Raw genomic sequence first — 20,081 nt, forward strand, 5'->3', positions numbered from 1 at the left:
TCAACAGCTATGCCTCTGGCACCTTTTGCTTTGCAGGTTCATACCTAAGACACGGCTGTGTCAGCTGTACTCTTGCAGTTGCAAGGGGGAGAATGGCGGATTTTGGCCTATTTCTCCAAGCTCCACACCTGTGGAAAAAGGGTTTGAAACTTGTGCAAAACATTTGGTGGGTGTTCATTTTGCTGTCAAGGCAATAGAACACATAGTTGGATTTAACAAAATCATTCTGCAGACTCCTCACTCCACATTAAAACTTCTCCTTGAGAAAAACATCCCGGGTGTGTCACATCAAAGATTTGCACATTGCTTGTTGTCTTTATCATCAAAGCAAATTGAGATTGATCACAAAGCCAAGTATGTACTTCCTCAACTAATGCAGTATGAAGGGAAAGTGCATGAATGCTTTGAGACATTTTGTGATTGAAAAAGATCGCTTTTTAGAAGAGATGCAGAGAACGTTGATGAACCAGTGTTCGTAGACGGCTCAAGATTCTGGTCAGAGGGAAAATACTATTCAGGTTATGCTATCTGGTATCCTGAGAGAAGATATGTGGTTCAGCATAGGCTACCAGGACACTATTCAGCTCAGAGAGCAGAGTTAGAAGCTGTCAAGACAGTACTGACAATTGATGAGAAAGAAAACAAGAGTCCCTTGGTTATTTATAGTGACAGTTCGAATGTCGTGAGATCACTGACAGACTATTTACCAGTGTGGGAGAAAAGAGGTTTTGTAGATTCCTCTAACAAGGTCCTGGTTCATAGTGATACACTTAAGGAAGTGTTCAAGTTGGCTACTAAAAATCCAAATGGGTATGCTATAGTCAAAGTTCCCGCACATAAAAATGGCAAACATGAGCTAGTCATTGGAAACAATACAGTAGATGCATTGGCTAAGGAAGCAGCTAGGACAGGAAAGTTGGAGGGAGAAAATGAATTTTTGAAAGCTTTACCAGTTAGGAAAACAGACACGCATTTGCCTTCCTTTGCAGAAGAACAAGCGAAGGATTCGTCCATTGCTACTTCTCAGGTTGACACAAAACCTCCCTTTGTTTGTGAAAACTGGGTTTTGTGTCATGACTGTAAGGGGGAATTGCGTCCTGTTGTCCCAAAACACTTACAAATTGAATTCACCAAATACAAATCATGAGAGTTTAGGTCATTTGGGTCAGGAAAAATTGTTAGGAGTTCTCAGAGAGAAATTTTACTGGGACAAAATGGAGAAGACTGTCCAAGATGTTGTTCAGTCATGTCTCATTTGTGCTCAAGTCAACCCGCGACCTAAAGGACAAAAGCCTCCACTTTTACGAATTGCACCTGCAGATGGTCCTTGGTCTACATTACAGATAGACTACATAGGTCCTCTACCTTCAGGTAAACATGGACTGAGGTATGCATTAGTGGTGGTGGATGTATTTTCAAAATGGGTAGAGATCTTACCTGTCAGGAAGGATGATGCTCTGTCTACAGCAAGGGCATTGATGAATCATGTGTTTTGTACGTGGGGGATCCCAAGAATGATTACATCTGACAGAGGAAGTCATTTTACAGGTAAAATCATGCAAACTGTTTGTGCTATTCTAGGAGTACAACAACGGTTCCATGTATCGTATCACCCACAATCTGCAGGTATTGTGGAAAGCATGAACAGAACAATTAAGACAAGGATTGCAAAAATGTTATTAGACAAAGGGAATACATGGGTTGATGCAGTACCCTTTGTACTGATGAGTATGAGAGGAACTGTTTCCTCTACGACACAATATACTCCATTTGAATTGATGACGGGAAGAACAATGCCATTAATTTTCCCAAACAAACCATTCTTGTCTACTCCTCAAAAAGATGCAGTAGCAAGGTTCAGGTGGTTACAGTTATTACAAGAGAATTTAAGTACAATTCTTCCATATGCGGCATCCAAAATGCAACGCATGATCCCACCTCACTCTTCTAAATTTGTGAAAGGTACTTTTGTAATGATTAAGACCTTCAGGAAGAGTGGACCTTGGGAAAGTAATTGGGAGGGTCCCTTTGAAATCATTGATACTATGGGACAAGTAATGATTTTGGTTCAAAGAGCACCGAATGCTTTAAAGAATACTCGCAGACAATATAAACTGTGGGTACATGTTGATCAATTTAAATTGTATATACCAAAATAATGATACTGCTTTTCTTCATTAGGGAATGAAATTCTTCATGGAATATGCATTCTACAATGGAAAAAGATGTCTTCAGAAAAACAGTTTCATGATGAGAATGTCATTGTTGATGATGATGTTCACAACTACGTTCGCAGAATTCTTTCATGATAAAAAGAGTGACCATGATACAGAGACTTCAATCCTTGCACGAAGGAGAAGAGGATTTCATCTTGAGGATTTTCTGGAAGAACAAATTCAAGATAATTCCAGAGACATTTCCGGAAGTCTTTGCATGGGTTATGGCGTTAACTGTTGTATTGAATTACACTTCAGACATGATACACACATTGAATTACATGCAACAGCAGGACCCAAAACAAAGTTCACTCAATTACAAGGAACATTCACACATAACAATAGAACAGGTACATGGGAGTGTACATCGATAGATGTATTCTGAATTTGCATATGATGGTTCTCATATAGAATAATTGGATCTTTCTTTATGTCTACACTTTGTTTCTAAAATAATCTGTTTACCGGAGCAAGATAAGGCGATTTATCATTCTTGTTTCCATAATCAAACTTCTTGCCATGCACGAATTGAGAATGGTACTCAATTCATGATTTGGTAACTCAAGTTGGTTTAAACAAAGTTTGTGTACAAGTGATGTCTGAGAAAGAAAAGGTCGTAGCATTCTTTTCTTCTTGTATACATTATGAGAATTTGACAAGAGGTCTATATTGATTGGAAGGAGATTTGAGAGCTATTTCTATGAATTTAGGAAGACTTAATATTTCTTCCATAAATACAAATCAATTGAAAATCCTTCCAATACAATTCAATCTCACTCAAATTAATACATTTCCGTGGGATAAGTGGACAGAAGAAATTAAAAAGGATAAAGGTCTATTAAAAATATTAAATGAACAAGTAAAAGTAGCTGAAATTGCATTTAATCACCATCAAGGACAATTATCAGAAATAGAACATGAATGGAATACTATGTCTGGAACAGCTTGGTGGGGAAAATTGAAGAAATCTGTAAATATGTGGACAAAATCTTTTGCACAAACAGCAGTTGGGAATACTTTGTCCCATCCTATTATTATTATATTTATTGTGATATTTTTGTGTGTTATCTATCAAATTTTTATTATGTATAGGATTAGGAAAACATATAGGAATATAAAGGAATAAATTAATAAGGGAGACAACATTTTAAAAGAAATGTTAAAAAGAACTCAGTATTCCAATTCTATATTGAATACTGAATCAAAAATTGATCAATCAACCAAGTGCTATAACATGGTCAATGAATGAATGTGATACAAATTTGATACGAATGATGAATAATTGCGTTAAATTAGAAGGTTATGATTGAAAATTTTGATTTAAAATCATAATCAGGGGGAAATGTAAAATAACATATTAACACTTTTTAGTAGGATAAGGTATTTTAAGGACCATGGAAGGTCAGCACTTGTGTGAAGTGTCAATTTTGACAGTTCTTGAGATGACAATAGTATTTGGGAAGGTTAGGAATCCTCCTTCTCAGCATATTATTATTAGCTTTACAAATAAGGTATACTTAGAAAATCATGATGTAAGGGGTTTTATTTGTTAACCATATATGTTTGTTAGAATGTTAAATTTAGTATACAATGTAACTCTATGGAGAGTCAACCTATAGAATGGCTTTGTTTCATGACATTGGCACCTGTTGCTCTCTACACACACAGATTCACACATACACATTACTTTAAGGGAATTACTTTTTCACTCATTTTAAATTGGTTTATTGCTTGCTTGTAACCTTTTAAGATTCATCTGCTGTACTTATTTTTCTTCCTAAACTTTGTAACGTTTCTCTTTATGCGAATTAAATCCTTTTAACTTTTATCTTTCATCAAGAACTCTCCATATTTAGTTGGCTCCTTCTGAAGCATTTCTTACAAAATTAAGAAATGCTGGACGATATTTAACATTTGCCCATAAATTTTCAATAGGATTGAGATCAGGGCCTTGTTATAGCCACTCCAAAATATTGACTTTGTTAGGCTACTTTCACAATGGCGTTTTGGTTTCAGTTTGTGAGATCCGTTCAGGGATCTCACAAGCAGTCCAAAACAGATCAGTTTTGCCTTTAATGCATTCTGAATGGATAAGGATCCGCTCAGAATGCATCAGTTTGGCTCCGTTCCGCCTCCCTTCCTCTTTGGAGGCGGACACCAAATCGCTGCTTGCAGCGCTTTGGTGTCCGTCTGATGAAAGTGAAAGTCAATGGGGGACGGATCCATTTTCTATTGTGCCATATTGTATCAGTGAAGACGGATCCGTCCCCATTGACTTGCATTGTGTCAGGACTGATCCGTTTTCACTGACACAATATGGCACTAATAGAAAACGGATTCGTCCCCCATTGACTTTCAATGCTGTTCAAGACGGATCAGTTTTGGCTATGTTACAGATAATACAATCCGTTCTGAATGGATGCATGCAGTTGTATTATCTGAACGGATGAGTTTGTGCAGATCCATGACGGATCCGCACCAAACACGAGTGTGAAAGTAGCCTTATCCTTAAGCCACTTTGTAACCAGTTTGGCAGTATGCTTCGGGTCATTGTGCATTTAAAAGACCCATTTCCGCCCAAGCTTTAACTTCCTGGCTGATGTCTTGAGACGTTGCTTCAGTATTTCCACATTATCTTCTTTCCTCGTGATGCCATCTATTTTGTGAAGTGCACCAGTCCCTCCTGCAGCAAAACAACTCCACAACATGATGCTGCCAAATGCCAGAAAAATGAGAGAGAATGTTTTAAGCCATTTTTATTACTTTTTGCAATGTCATAAATTTAAAATACACTAAGATTACTATGCCTTTAAATAATTCTGGACTGCCCATATGATGATGTCATGTGTTTGGAAACTTCTCTTAGATTTCTTGGCAACATCTGAGTTAATTAGAGACACAACTGTGGATGTATTTAAATGCATACCTGAAACACATTGCTTTCTTTGTGTAGCATCATGGGAAAGTCTAAAGAAATCATCCAAGATAATCAGGAAGAGAATTGTGAACTTGCACAAGTCTGGCTCAACCTTCGGTGCAATTTCAAGATACCTGAAGGTGCCTCATTCATCTGTACAAACAGTTATACACAAGTACAAACAAGATGGGAATGTCCAGCCATTATACCGCTCAGGAAGGAGACTGGTTCTGTGTCCCAGATATGAACGTGCTTTGGTCCAACATGTGCATATTAACCGAAGAACAAAAGCAAAAAGACCTTGTGAAGATGATGGCGGAAGCTGGTAAGATTGTGTCAATATCCACAGTGAATCGAGTACTGTATCAACATGGGCTGAAAGGCCACTCTGCCAGAAAGAAGCCATTACTCCAAAAGAAAGATAAAAAAGCCAGATTAAATGTTTACAAATGCACACAGGAACAAAGACCTACATTTTTGGAGACATGTCTTGTGGTCTGATGAAACTAAAATTTAAATTTTTGGTCATAATGACCATCGTTGTGTTTGGAGGAAAAAGGGAGAAGCTTGGAAGCCTAAGAGCACCATCCCAACTGTGAAACACTGGGGTGGCAGCATCATGTTGTGGGGTTCTTTTGCTGCAGGAGGGACTGGTGCACTTAATAAAATAGATGGCATCATGAGGAAAGAAGATTAAGTGGAAATACTGAAGCAACGTCTCAAGACATCAGCCAGGAAGTTAAAGATTGGGCGGAAATGGGTCTTCCAAATGGACAATGACCCGAAGCATACTGCCAAACTGGTTACAAAGTGGCTTAAGGATAACAAAATCAATGTTTTGGAGTGGCCATCACAAAGCCCTGATCTTAATCCTATTGAAAATTAATGGGCAAAGCTGAAAAGGCAGGTGCGAGCAAGGCGACCAACAAACATTACTCAGTTACACCAGTTTTGTCAGCAGGAATGGGCCCACATTCCGACCAACTATAGTGAGAAAATTGTGTAAGGATATCAAAAACGTTTGACCCAAGTTATATATATTAAGGGTAATGGTACCAAATATTAATGAAATGTATGTAAACTTTTGACTTTGCAGAAAGTAATAAAAATGCATTAAAACATGCTCTCTCTGATTATTCTGGCATTTGGCAAATAATAAAAATTATGGTAATCCTAATTGACCAAAAACAGGAAAGGTTTATTCTGATTTCATGTCAGATATTGAGAAAAACATGCATATATGTATTTTTATATAGTGTGGTTTCAACTGTATCTTGAGGATAAGTTATCAGTATAAAAGAGTCAGTAAACATCTTTAATATGTTAACACAAACTAATGCTACTACACAGGTACTGTGGGGTTGTTTTGGTGGCAAGCACAAGGGTTTTTGCAAGCCCCATTAAGGGGAATAGAACTGATTTTCTACAACAAAATCTGCTACATGTGAAAGCACCCTAACACTGTTTTATATCAGAGCAACTTTCTAATTGGTTATTTCTTTTCAGTCTTCAAATTTCATCTCATGTTTCCTGAAAAAAGTGCTTAGCAAACTTTCAAGATTATCAGATGTCAAATTAAAGGCATTTCAGTGTACTACTATGATTTACAGTAAAAGTTCATTACCTGATAAATATAGTAAGCAGTCTGACCAGTCCAACGATGTTTGTCCGGAAAAAGCTGCATATGTGTTTTGATTACATCAGCAGGCTGAGTAGTTGCAGATGCCAGGATACCAGCCACAATCCCAGAAGAGAAATTTAAAAGAGGGTTGAATGTTGAGTCAAAATTATCTGCAGAGAAATCAAAAACATGAAATTCGGGGTCACAATCTAACAAGAAAAAATAAAAATACAAATGCTTCTACTAATTTTGAACAGTTTGGGTGTATGTGTTATAATACACTGCAAGCTGATCATTGCTGTTCACAGTGTCACTTCTGTCAGACCTGCCTACATTAAATTTTGACATATACAAATAAAATAAAAAAATTATATTGACCCCAATACCCATATATTTTCTAAAAGTAGATACCTGGCACATTATTACAATGTCTCTCAGCTATTTATACATACAAACATCTTCATGCAACCTCATAAATATTGCATAAAAGTTAATACAAATGAGTAAAAGGGTAACCCAAACAGAAAGTTATATGGACTACACCTGTTAAAATAAACGTTCAACATATGCGGAGTTCATACATAACACTTAGACCAAAATTTAAGTGCACGCATCTTAATAAAATAGCCAAAGCTGGAAGTATCAAAAATATGGCATTAAGCTAGAAATTTTTAAAAAGTAATAACTTCTAAAAATACAGGCAGCGAAGGGTCAGTATGGCGGTCAGGCATCAAAGGGTCTGAATATTCTGGTAGCCGAGCCCACTGCAAGGAAGCTACGGAAGACCGGTGAGTTCGGAAAAGCAGGAGGGCGAGTATAGTGATGTCCGTGCCCGCCCGGGCCGCCAATATAGCATGTAATTTTGTGGAAAACAGGAATTATTTATAAAAACATATCAAAACAAACATCTGCCTCTAAAACACCATCCAAGCAATAGTATACACAGAAAAACAATGTAAAACAATTAAAATATTAAAATATAAATATGTACAACAATGTAAATATTAAAATATAAATACGGAAAACAATGTAAATATTAAAAAGGTTGTTTATCCCCCCCCCCCCCCCCCTCCGAAAGACCAGACCTGCAGTGGTGTGCATTCTTACCTGATCCCCGTTGGGTGCCGCACGTCCCAGGTCTCTATGCGTGAACATCCTGTTCAAGCAACCACTGCAGCTAATGACTGGCTGCAGTGGTGATGTGTCACGTCACTGCTGTGGCCAGACATTGGTTGAGGTGGTCAACTGACCTGTGTCAAACAGGATGCTGATGTGGGGAGACCTGGGACCCCTGACACCCAATATTGAACTGGAACCCAGCAGCAGGGATCAGTCAAGTATGCTCACTGTCGTTGTTCCAGCCACACAGGGGGGCAGTACAAAAAAAAAATAAAAAATTCTGAGAGCACAAAACATACCATTAGAAAAAAAGACGACTGAGGGGAGATCTAATTACTATGTATAAATATATCAGGGGACAGTACAGAGATCTCTCCCATCATCTATTTATCCCCAGGACTGTGACTGTGACGAGGGGACACCCTCTGCGTCTGGAGGAAAGAAGGTTTGTACACAAACATAGAAAAGGATTCTTTACGGTAAGAGCAGTGAGACTATAGAACTCTCTGCCTGAGGAGGTGGTGATGGTGAGTACAATAAAGGAATTCAAGAGGGGCCTGGATGTATTTCTGGAGCGTAATATTACAGGCTATAGCTACTAGAGAGGGGTCGTTGATCCAGGGAGTTATTCTGATTGTCACAAAGAAGTGAATGGGCACTCTTTTAACTGGACCACAGAGTTAGTAAAGCGACACTAATTTAATTAAGATATTGATAACAATGTGTAAAATATCACAAAAATCAAAGTCACAATTAAAAATCAATATCCATACAATAAAATAAAATTCTTATAACCTAAAAATATGCTGGCCTGTAAAATGTGAGAAATAGATGATAAAAAGCGATTCAATCTAATATCAGTCCACTGATGTAACTAAAAAGCCGTATTCAGTCTTAATGGTAATAGATTGGATAGGCTACAGAGACCTGGTTTCCCGGTCAATTATATAGGACAAGGTCTGTCCAGGCTCCAGATAAATGGGCAAACTCACTGAGCTCGATAGTTGCAGCAGTGACTGGTACTGGGTGAATAGTGAAGTAAACAAGTGCTAATACAAACAGCGATATAAAAAATCAATAATAAAGATCAATTAATTCTGATACTGAAGAAATAGTGCAAATAAATCGTGTAAGATATAAAATGTTGCAGTGCTCAAATTATTAAGGTATCCAGTCACAGCGGTAAGTCATATAGTGTCCCTTGATCTCAGGGGGCTCGGCAGTAGTAATAGACACTGAGTCTCACTGGTTGCCATTTTTCCTGAAAGAGAATCTTTCTGTTAGAATGTAGCAGATATCCTGGAAATCTACCTTGAATTTAAATGTTGCGATCCACAAGGTTCCTGGAAGTGGACCTAGTATTTCAATATTACAGTCCACAAGGTTGCAGTCCGCAAGGTTTTAGTTAAACAGGATTTTAGTTCATCATCATCAATGCGGTATAGGTGCGGTAAAGTTTTTAGCGGCATTAAATATCACAAATTCAGCAGTAGTAGTTTGTTACTCACGCTCAGTCCTGGTATTCACTCCGTGGCGTCCCACGTGGTATAAGTTGAGGGTAAGCTTACCTCTTGGCAGCAGATTTCAATGTTGCCTTACTGCTGGGTGAAGATACTGTGCGGTCCGGTCTGGCAGTTGAGCAGGTCCGGCTGCAAGGGAGAGAACTCTATCTCACCGCAGGTTCACAGTGGGTTTCTTCGATTAGAGTGGATATTGCACATGCCTCTCGCAGCACAGGTGGTTGGGTTTCACAAGCTCCGTAGTGTAACCCGTAGATTGCCGCACTGTGTCCAGAGGAGCTGTAGTTCTTTTTCCTTGAAAGCGCTTTCTTTATACAGCAAGTAGTATCGAGCTGTTATAATTACAAATTAGCCGATTGTCAGGTCCAATACGTCCATGCCAGACGCGTTTCGAAGGTTAGCGACCTTCTTCCTCAGTGGCTTTGTTGGATTTATCTGACTAGCCGGCTTTTATTTCCTTTACCTTCCAGAAAGGCTCCATAATAAACCCGGAATGGATCCAGAGGATCTGATATTGTCAGATCAACTTTTCCATATATTGCGGTTCTAATGCGATTCTTCTGCGGTTTTTCGTATTTATGCGTTTTTTGTTTTGCAGAGTCTTAGGTTCAAAAGGAATATTGCTTATATATTATTTTCATTACAGCTGATTGCGTTTTTCGTGCTATATAAATAGTTATAAAAGTGTGCCCATTCACTTCTTTGTTACAATCTTCTCTTGGTGATTGGGGTGCGACATCGGTCTGGTGCACCTTGCCATCCCTATATCTTTTTATATTCGAAGTTATTCTGATTGCCTGATTGGAGTCAGGAAGGAATTTTTTCCCCCTTAAGTGGGGAAAATTGGCTTCTACCTCACAGTTTTTTTTTTTGCCTTCCTCTGGATCAACTTGCAGGATAACAGGCCGAACTGGATGGACAAATGTCTTTTTTTGGCCTTATATACTATGTTACAATGTGTAAAAATATAATCTAATATTTAATATAACCACCTTCATGTGACTTTGCAAACAGTAATTATTAGCAAAAACTGGACAAACCTCAAATTTGCAACTAAGGCTACTTTCACACTTGCGTTAGGTGCGGATCCGTCTGGTATCTGCACAGACGGATCCGCACCTATAAATGCAAACGATGGTATCCGTTCAGTGCGGATCCGTCTGCATAACAGCTTTTTCAGATCTGAGTTTTCACGATCGTGAAAACTCAGATCCGACAGTATATTCGAACACAGAGGCGTTCCCATGGTGATGGGGACGCTTCAAGTTAGAATATACTAAGAACTGTGTACATAACTGCCCCCTGCTGCCTGGCAGCACCCGATCTCTTACAGGGGGCTGTGATCCGCACAATTAACCCCTCAGGTGCAGCACCTGAGGGGTTAATTGTGCGGATCACAGCCTCCTGATCGGGTGCTGCCAGCCAGCAGGGGCCAGACCCCACTCCCTCCCCAGTATTAAAAGCATTGGTGGCCAGTGCGGCCCACCCCCTCCCTCCCCAGTATTAAAAGCATGGGTGGCCAGTGCGGCCCCCCATCATTGGTGGCAGCGGAGCGGCATTTCTGATCGGAGTCCCAGTTTAATCGCTGGGGCTCCGATCGGTTACCATGGCAGCCAGGACGCTACTGCAGTCCTGGTTGCCATGGTTACTTAGCTTATACTTACATGCGCTGTCTGTGGCCGGCCGGCGCTCCTCCTACTGGTAAGTGACAGGTCTGTGCGATGTGCATTAAACTGGGACTCCGATCGGAAATGCCGCTCCGCTGCCACCAATGATGGGGGGGAAAGGAGGGAAAGGGGGGGCACGCACTGGCCACCAATGCTTTTAATACTGGGAGGGAGGAAGGTGGTGGGGGGGTGCTGCACTGGCCACCAATGCTTTTAGTACTGGGGAGGGGAAGGCGCCCCACTGGCCACCAATGCTTTTAACCAACTCCCGACCGCCTAACGCAGGGATGCGTCCTGCGGGCGGCCGGGTTATTCCTCCCGGACGCATATATAAGTGTCATCTCGTGAGAGCCGAGATTTCGCGTGAACGCGCGCGCGTTCAGAGCGACGCGCAGCTGAGAAGTTGATCTACAGCTGTAGATGCGATTTTTTTAACCCCAAAAAGGTATATTAGATGCTGTTTTGTTAACAGCGTCTAATATACCTGCTACCTGGTCCTCTGGTGGTCCCTTTTGCTTGGATCGACCACCAGAGGACACAGGCAGCCCTGTAAGTAGCACCAATCACCACATTACACCCCCCTGTCACTTATTAACCCCTTATTAACCCCTGATCACCCCATATAGACTCCCTGTTCACCCCCCTATCATTGATCACCCCCCTGTAAGGCTCCATTCAGACGTCCGTATGTGTTTTGCAGATCCGCAAAACACGGACACTGGCAATGTGCTTTCCGCATTTTGCGGATCCGCACATTGCCAGAACTATATAGAAAATGCCTTTTCTTGTCCGCAATTGCGGACAAGAATAGGACGTGTTCTATAGGCTATACAAAAAACGCAGTGTTCGCCCCATCAGGCCGTATCTTGTGCGCACACTTGCGTTCAGTCTGCCCCACCGCAGTGACAGAATTATTTTTTTTTTTCTGATCACTGCAAAAACACTGTAAAATCGCTGCGGCGCTATAAAGATCACTTTTGAGGGGCATGGCGAGTTCATAGAAGATATTTTTTTTTGCCACAAGTTAGCGGAAATAGTTTTTTTTTTTTTTCTTACAAAGTCTCATATTCCACTAACTTGTGACAAAAAATTAAATCTTATGTGAACTCACCATACCCCTCACGGAATCCAAATGCGTAAAAATGCCCTGTGAAATCCTAAAGGTACTCATTGGAATTTGGGCCCCTTTGTGCATCTTGGCTGCAAAAAAGTGTCACACATGTGGTATCGCCGTACTCAGTAGAAGTAGGGCAATGTGATTTGTGGTATATTTTTACATATACCCATGCTGGGTGAGAGAAATATCTCTGTAAATTGACAACTTTGTATAAAAAAATGTTTTACAGGGTTGCTCACAATTTAGCCCCACCCAAAATGCCAGAACAGTAAACACACCCCACAAATGACCCCATTTCAGAAAATAGACACCCCAAGGTATTCACTGAGGGGCATAGTGAGTCCGTGGGAGATTTATTTATTTTTTGCCAGAAGTTAGCAGAAATGGAAACTTTATTTATTTATTTTTTTCCTCAGAAAGTGTCATATTCCGCTAACTTGTGAAAAAAAATTAAATCATACATGAACTCACCATGCCCCTCCGCGAATACTTTGGGGTGTCTTCTTTATAAAATGGGGTCATTTGGGAGGTATTTATACTATTCTGGCATTCTAGCACCTCAAGAAACATGACAGGTGCTCAGAAAGTCAGAGCTGCTTCAAAATGCGGAAATTTAAATTTTTGTACCATAGTTTGTAAACGCTATAACTTTTGCGCAAACCAATAAATATACACTTATTGGATTTTTTTTTATCAAAGACATGTAGCACAATAAATTCTGACACAAACTTGTATAGAAATGTAATTATATTTGAACAATTTTACCAGAAAAAGTTAAAAATACACTTTTTTTGAGAAAATAACGGTCTATTTTAATTAATATCAGAAAAACGAAAAATGTCAGCAGCAATCAAATACCATCAAAAGAAAGCTGTATTTGTGAGAAGAAAAGGATGTAAAATTCATTTGGGTGCCAAGTTGCATGACCAAGCAATAAACCGTTAAAGTTGTGAAGTGCTGATTTGTAAAAAAGGGCCTGGTCACTAGGGGGGTATAAACCTGTGGTCCTTAAGTGGTTAATACTGGGGGGGAAGGGGGAGGGGGGAGCACTGGCCACCAATGCTTTTAATACTGGGGAGGGAGGGGGGGTCTGGCCCATGCTGCCTGGCAGCACCCTGAGGGGTTAATTGTGCGGATCACAGCCCCCTGTAAGAGATCGGGTGCTGCCAGGCAGCAGGGGGCAGTAATGTACACAGTTCTTAGTATATTCTAGTAAAAGGTAAAGAGATTCGCTCACCTTCGCTTTCTCAGGGTAGGTGCTCTAATCCAAGTTTGATACACCCCTCAAATGCTTAGTCTGATTTAAATTCAATTATAGGATTGGCACTCATATATGGAAAAAACACTATCTATTATTGGATCAGCTATTTGGTGATCCAAAATATAGCTTCCTTCAAAAAGATAAAATACAAAGTATGAAAAGAAAATAAGTACAATGGATGATAACCACTGATGAAATACAGTGTGAATTAAATATACAGTACAGACCAAAAGTTTGTACACACCTTCTCATTCAAAGAGTTTTCTTTATTTTCATGACTATGAAGGCATCAAAACTATGAATTAACACATGTGGAATTATATACATAACAAACTAGTGTGAAACAACTGAAAATATGTCATTCTAGGTTCTTCAAAGTAGCCACCTTTTGCTTTGATTACTGCTTTGCACACTCTTGGCATTCTCTTGATGAGCTTCAAGAGGTAGTCCCCTGAAATGGTCTTCCAACAGTCTTGAAGGAGTTCCCAGAGATGCTTAGCACTTGTTGGTCCTTTTGCCTTCACTCTGCGGTCCAGCTCACCCCAAACCATCTCGATTGGGTTCAGGTCCGGTGACTGTGGAGGCCAGGTCATCTGGCACAGCACCCCATCACTCTCCTTCATGGTCAAATAGCCCTTACTTTCAAAGTTTTCCCAATTTTTCCGCTGACTGACTGACCTTCATTTCTTAAAGTGATGATGGCCACTCGTTTTTCTTTACTTAGCTGCTTTTTTCTTGCCATAATACAAATTCTAACCGTCTATTCAGTAGGACTATCAGCTGTGTATCCACCTGACTTCTCCTCAACGCAACTGATGGTCCCAACCCCATTTATAAGGCAAGAAATCCCACATACTAAACCTGACAGGGCACACCTGTGAAGTGAAAACCATTTCAGTTGGCTACTTTGAAGCACCTAGAATATGACATATTTTCAGTTGTTTCACACTTGTTTGTTATGTATATAATTCCACATGTGTTAATTCATAGTTTTATGCCTTCAGTGTGAATCTACAATTTTCATAGTCATGAAAATAAAGAAAACTTTTTGAATGAGAAGGTGTGTCCAAACTTTTGGTCTGTACTGTACATAAACATTAAAAATGTATCAAATCACAATACACATTATCACTATTAAAAAATGTAAAATGAATGGAGATAAAAAAGAAATAGGCAGGGACTGGTAGTACTGGATCGTCTCTCCTGCGTCTCCTAATATGGATCAATATTAATCCTGGGTATTGAGTATGGACTGGTGTATTGGAGAAACAATGGTGCAGTCTGTCTCTGCTTCCTTGGGAGGTATTCCTCCTAATAAGTGGAGTCGTATAGAATGTTAATTAGAATGTTTCAATATATGTTTCAACAATCACACCAGTTGTGTCAATTGATCGCTGTATATTGATGTTATTCAATGTCAGCGAGATTATGTCCAAGGATGGATAGGTTTAATTGGTATCTCAAATGACAGGTATCTTGGTCTGCGAATGTTAGTGTCGTGGCACACCACAGACTTAGTATTCTTTGTGGCAAATAATTACTATTGCTGTAATGGCTGTATACAGTTTCCAAGGTTGTGATTCAATTGCCGGCAAAAGCAAATAGTTTGGTGGATGAATGGTGTTATTTTCTTTCATTCACTTCACCTCCTCATAATATGGTAATTGACACCGTGATGTTTTAAACCATAATATTTTACCCACAAGTGTGGGCTTACCTCCGCCTGCACTGCTGTTTGTTAGGACTTTCCTCCGCTTGTATGCCAGCGTCCCGGCTGCAGCGTTGTTGGCGTCCCTCGTGTGTCTCACGCTATCTCGTCACGTGATAATTCTGTGTGAGGGTCACGGATCTTTCGCTTCCAGGTGCTGGCGGGGTGACGTATTGAGGTCTTTCGTTAAGAAATAGAAGGATACTTGTCTTTGTTATAGTGCACTATTGTTCCATTTTAGATTCGGGGTATCTGTCCAGGATTCACGCCAAACGCGTTTCGGGGAGACGCTTTCCCCTTCCTCAGTGGCATTACCCCAATTCTGTCGGTTAAGATCTTTTATAGTTGACCTTGGTGTTTCAGAAAATCCGGTCTAGATCTTGGTTATATCGAAAGTCTGGTCCGGATCCTGATAATGGATGTCTTTTTATTTTGTTGCGACTTGTTTGCGGTTTAAGTGCGTTTTCCTATATAAAGGTGCGTTTTTTGTGATAAACTTGAAACTTTATGTATATAATATAATCCATTAGGAATTATTCATGTTCAGCCTTCCATTATTGAATTCTGCTTTGCAAAAAGGTACCATTCATAATTGTACTGTGTGGTCTCATATATTTATAGTGTAAAAAACAAATACAATCTAAAAAATAGTAAGACATAAAAAATAACATAAATAAGATTATGGGCCTTGATATAGCTTTTCGTGCCCAATACTTAAAGTTCTATATGGAGGGAATCTATTTCCCAAGAAAGAGGGTTTCTTGGGGTTCTATTTCTAATTAAAAGCATGCTTGCGGTTTATTTGCGATATAGATGCGTTTTTTTTAGATAGGAGTGCGTTATTTGCCTCATGTCTGCATCATTACATTTGTAAGGTAGTTCATGAAGGATTTTTATGAGAGGTCCTTCTTTCTCATCTTATAGACCTTAGTTGGAGTATATTTAATAATACACTGCTCAAAAAAATAAAGGGAACACTTAAACAACACAATGTAACTTCAAGTCAATCACACTTCTGTGAAATCAAACTGTCCACTTAGGAAGCAACACTGATTGACAATCAATTTCACATGCTGTTTTGCAAATGGGATAGTGGAAATTATAGGTAATTAGCAAGACACCCCCAATAAAGGAGTGGTTCTGCAGGTGGTGACCACAGACCACTTCTCAGTTCCTATGCTTCCTGGCTGTTTTGGTCACTTTTGAATGCTGGCGGTGCTTTCACTCTAGTGGTAGCATGAGACGGAGTCTACAACCCACACAAGTGGCTCAGGTAGTGCAGCTTATCCAGGATGGCACATCAATGCGAGCTGTGGCAAGAAGGTTTGCTGTGTCTTTCAGCGTAGTGTCCAGAGCATGGAGGCGCTACCAGGAGACAGGCCAGTACATCAGGAGATGTGGAGGAGGCCGTAGGAGGGCAACAACCCAGCAGCAGGACCGCTACCTTCGCCTTTGTGCAAGGAGGAACAGGGGGAGCACTGCCAGAGCCCTGCAAAATGACCTCCAGCAGGCCACAAATGTGCATGTGTCTGCTCAAACGGTCAGAAACAGACTCCATGAGGGTGATATGAGGGCCCGACGTCCACAGGTGGGGGTTGTGCTTACAGCCCAACACCGTGCAGGACGTTTGGCATTTGCCAGAGAACACGAAGATTGGAAAATTCGCCACTGGCGTCCTGTGCTCTTCACAGATGAAAGCAGGTTCCCACTGAGCACATGTGACAGACGTGACAGAGTCTGGAGACGCTGTGGAGAACGTTCTGCTGCCTGCAACATCCTCCAGCATGACCGGTTTGGCATTGGGTCAGTAATGGTGTGGGGTGGCATTTCTTTGGAGGGCCGCACAGCCCTCCATGTGCTCGCCAGAGGTAGCCTGACTGCCATTAGGTACCGAGATGAGATCCTCAGACCCCTTGTGAGACCATATGCTGGTGCGGTTGGCCCTGGGTTCCTCCTAATGCAAGACAATGCTAGACCTCATGTGGCTGGAGTGTGTCAGCAGTTCCTGCAAGACGAAGGCATTGATGCTATGGACTGGCCCGCCCGTTCCCCAGACCTGAATCCAATTGAGCACATCTGGGAGATCATGTCTCGCTCTATCCACCAACGTCACGTTGCACCACAGACTGTCCAGGAGTTGGCAGATGCTTTAGTCCAGGTCTGGGAGGAGATCCATCAGGAGATCGTCCGCCACCTCATCAGGAGCATGCACAGGCGTTGTAGGGAGGTCATACAGGCACGTGGAGGCCACACACTCCTGAGCCTCATTTTGACCTGTTTTAAGGACATTACATCAAAGTTGGATCAGCCTGTACTGTGTTTTTCCACTTTAATTTTGAGTGTGACTCCAAATCCAGACCTCCATGGGTTGAAAAATTAGATTTCCGTTTTTTTATTTTTGTGTGATTTTGTCGGCAGCACATTCAACTATGTAAAGAACAAAGTATTTCAGAAGAATATTTAATTAACTCAGATCTAGGATGTGTTATTTTTGTGTTCCCTTTATTTTTTTGAGCAGTGTATATATGTCTGTAATTCTCTAGCCGTCTTAGGAATAAACTTCCGGTCTGAGGATCTTGGTTATATCGGATAACTGATCCAGATTCTAATGATGAATGTCTTTTTATTTTATTGCAACTTATTTGCGGTTTGAGTGCGTTTTTTGTACTGCATTTGCAACTTTATATATATGGCATATTTTTAATTTTTCTCATATTATGGACCTTAATTTGTTAGGATATATTTAATAGTATACATATCTATATTTCTCTTAAACTTCTTGGGAATAGATTTCTGATCTGGAGGGATGGAAGCTATCCGATATAACCAAGATCCTCAGACCGGAAGTTTATTCCTAAGAAGGCTAGAGAATTACAGACATCTATATTATTAAATACACTCCAACTAAGGTCTATAGGATGAGAAAGAAGGACCTCTCATAAAAATCCTTCATGAACTACCTTACAAATGTAATGATGCAGACATGAGGCAAATAACGCACTCCTATCTAAAAAAACGCATCTATATTGCAAATAAACTGCAAGCATGCTTTAAATTAGAAATAGAACCCCAAGAAACCCTCTTTCTTGGGAAATAGATTCCCTCCATATAGAACTTTAAGTATTGGGCACGAAAAGCTATATCAAGGCCCATATTCTTATTTATGTTATTTTTTATGTCTTACTATTTTTTAGATTGTATTTGTTTTTTACACTATAAATATATGAGACCACACAGTACAATTATGAATGGTACCTTTTTGCAAAGCAGAATTCAATAATAGAAGGCTGAACATGAAAAATTCCTAATGGATATTATATACATAAAGTTGCAAGTGTATCGCAAAAAAACGCACCTTTATAGAGGAAAACGCACTTAAACCGCAAACAAGTCGCAACAAAATAAAAAGACATCCATTATCAGGATCCGGACCAGACTTTCGATATAACCAAGATCCAGACCGGATTTTCTGAAACACCAAGGTCAACTATAAAAGATCTTAACCGACAGAATTGGGGGTAATGCCACTGAGGAAGGGAAAGCCTCTCCCCGAACGCATTTGGCGTGAATCCTGGGACAGATACCCCAAATCTAAAATGGAACAATAGTGCACTATAACAAAGACAAGTATCCTTCTATTCTTAACGAAAGTCCTCAATACGTCACCCCCGCCAGCACCTGGGAAGCGAAAGATCCGTGACCCTCACACAGAATGATCACGTGACGAGATAGCCGTGAGACACACGAGGGACGCCAACAACGCTGCAGCCGGGACGCCGACATACAAGCGGAGGAAAGATCAGCCACAAGACCTAACAAACAGCAGTGCAGGCGGAGGTAAGCCACACTTGTGGGTAAAATATTATGGTTTAAAACATCACGGTGTCAATTACCATATTTTGAGGAGGTGAAGTGAATGAAAGAAAATAACACCATTCATCCACAAACGATTTGCTTTTTCCGGCAATTGAATTCACAACCTTGGAAACTGTATACAGCCATTACAGCTATAGTAATTATTTGCCACAAAGAATACTAAGTCTGTGGTGTGCTATGACACTAACATTCGCAGACCAAGATACCGGTCATTTGTGCATACCAACTAAATTTCATCCATCCCGGGACACAATCTCGCTGACATTGAATAGTACCTGTCATTTGAGATACCATTAAACCTATCCATCCTTGGACATAATCTCGCTGACATTGAATAACATCAATATACAGCGATCAATTGACACAACTGGTGTGATTGTTGAAACATATATTGAAACATTCTAATGAACATTCTATACGACTCAACTTATTAGGAGGAATACCTCCCAAGGAAGCAGAGGACAGACTGCACCATTGTTTCTCCAATACACCAGTCATACTCAATACCCAGGATTAATATTGATCCATATTAGGAGAGCAGAGAGACGATCCAGTACTACCAGTCCCTGCCTATTTCTTTTTGATCTCCATTCATTTTATATTTTTTAATAGTGATAATGTGTATTGTGATTTGATACATTTTTAATGTTTATGTATATTTAATTCACACTGTATTTTCATCAGTGGTTATCATCCATTGTACTCATTTCTTTTAATACTTTGTATTTTATCTTTTTGAAGGAAGCTATATTTTGGATCACCAAATAGCTGATCCAATAATAAACAGTGTTTTTTCCATATATTAGTGCCAATCCTATAATTGAATTTAAATCAGACTTAGTATATTTTAACTTGAAGCGTCCCCATCACTATGAGAACGCCTCTGTGTTAGGATATACTGTCGGATCTGAGTTTTCACGATCTAACTCAAATCCGATGGTATATTCTAACATAGAGGCGTTCCATGGTGATGGGACGATTCAAGTTAAAAATATACCATCGGATTGGAGAAAACTCCGATCGATGGTATATTAATAGGGACTCCTGACTTTACATTGA

General features: G+C 40.1%; 1 protein-coding gene across 1 annotated transcript in view; it reads right to left on the reverse strand.

Annotated features, from left to right (window-relative positions):
- Window positions 1-20,081, reverse strand: part of SLC25A38 (solute carrier family 25 member 38) — a 364,800-nt gene that overhangs the window by 118,638 nt on the left and 226,081 nt on the right. The window contains 1 exon segment of the mRNA XM_040406918.1: window positions 6,758-6,924. Within this exon segment, the coding sequence (XP_040262852.1) occupies window positions 6,758-6,924 (167 nt within the window).

The sequence above is a fragment of the Bufo bufo genome, chromosome 9 (assembly GCF_905171765.1).
Source record: "Bufo bufo chromosome 9, aBufBuf1.1, whole genome shotgun sequence".
Lineage (NCBI taxonomy): Eukaryota > Metazoa > Chordata > Amphibia > Anura > Bufonidae > Bufo > Bufo bufo.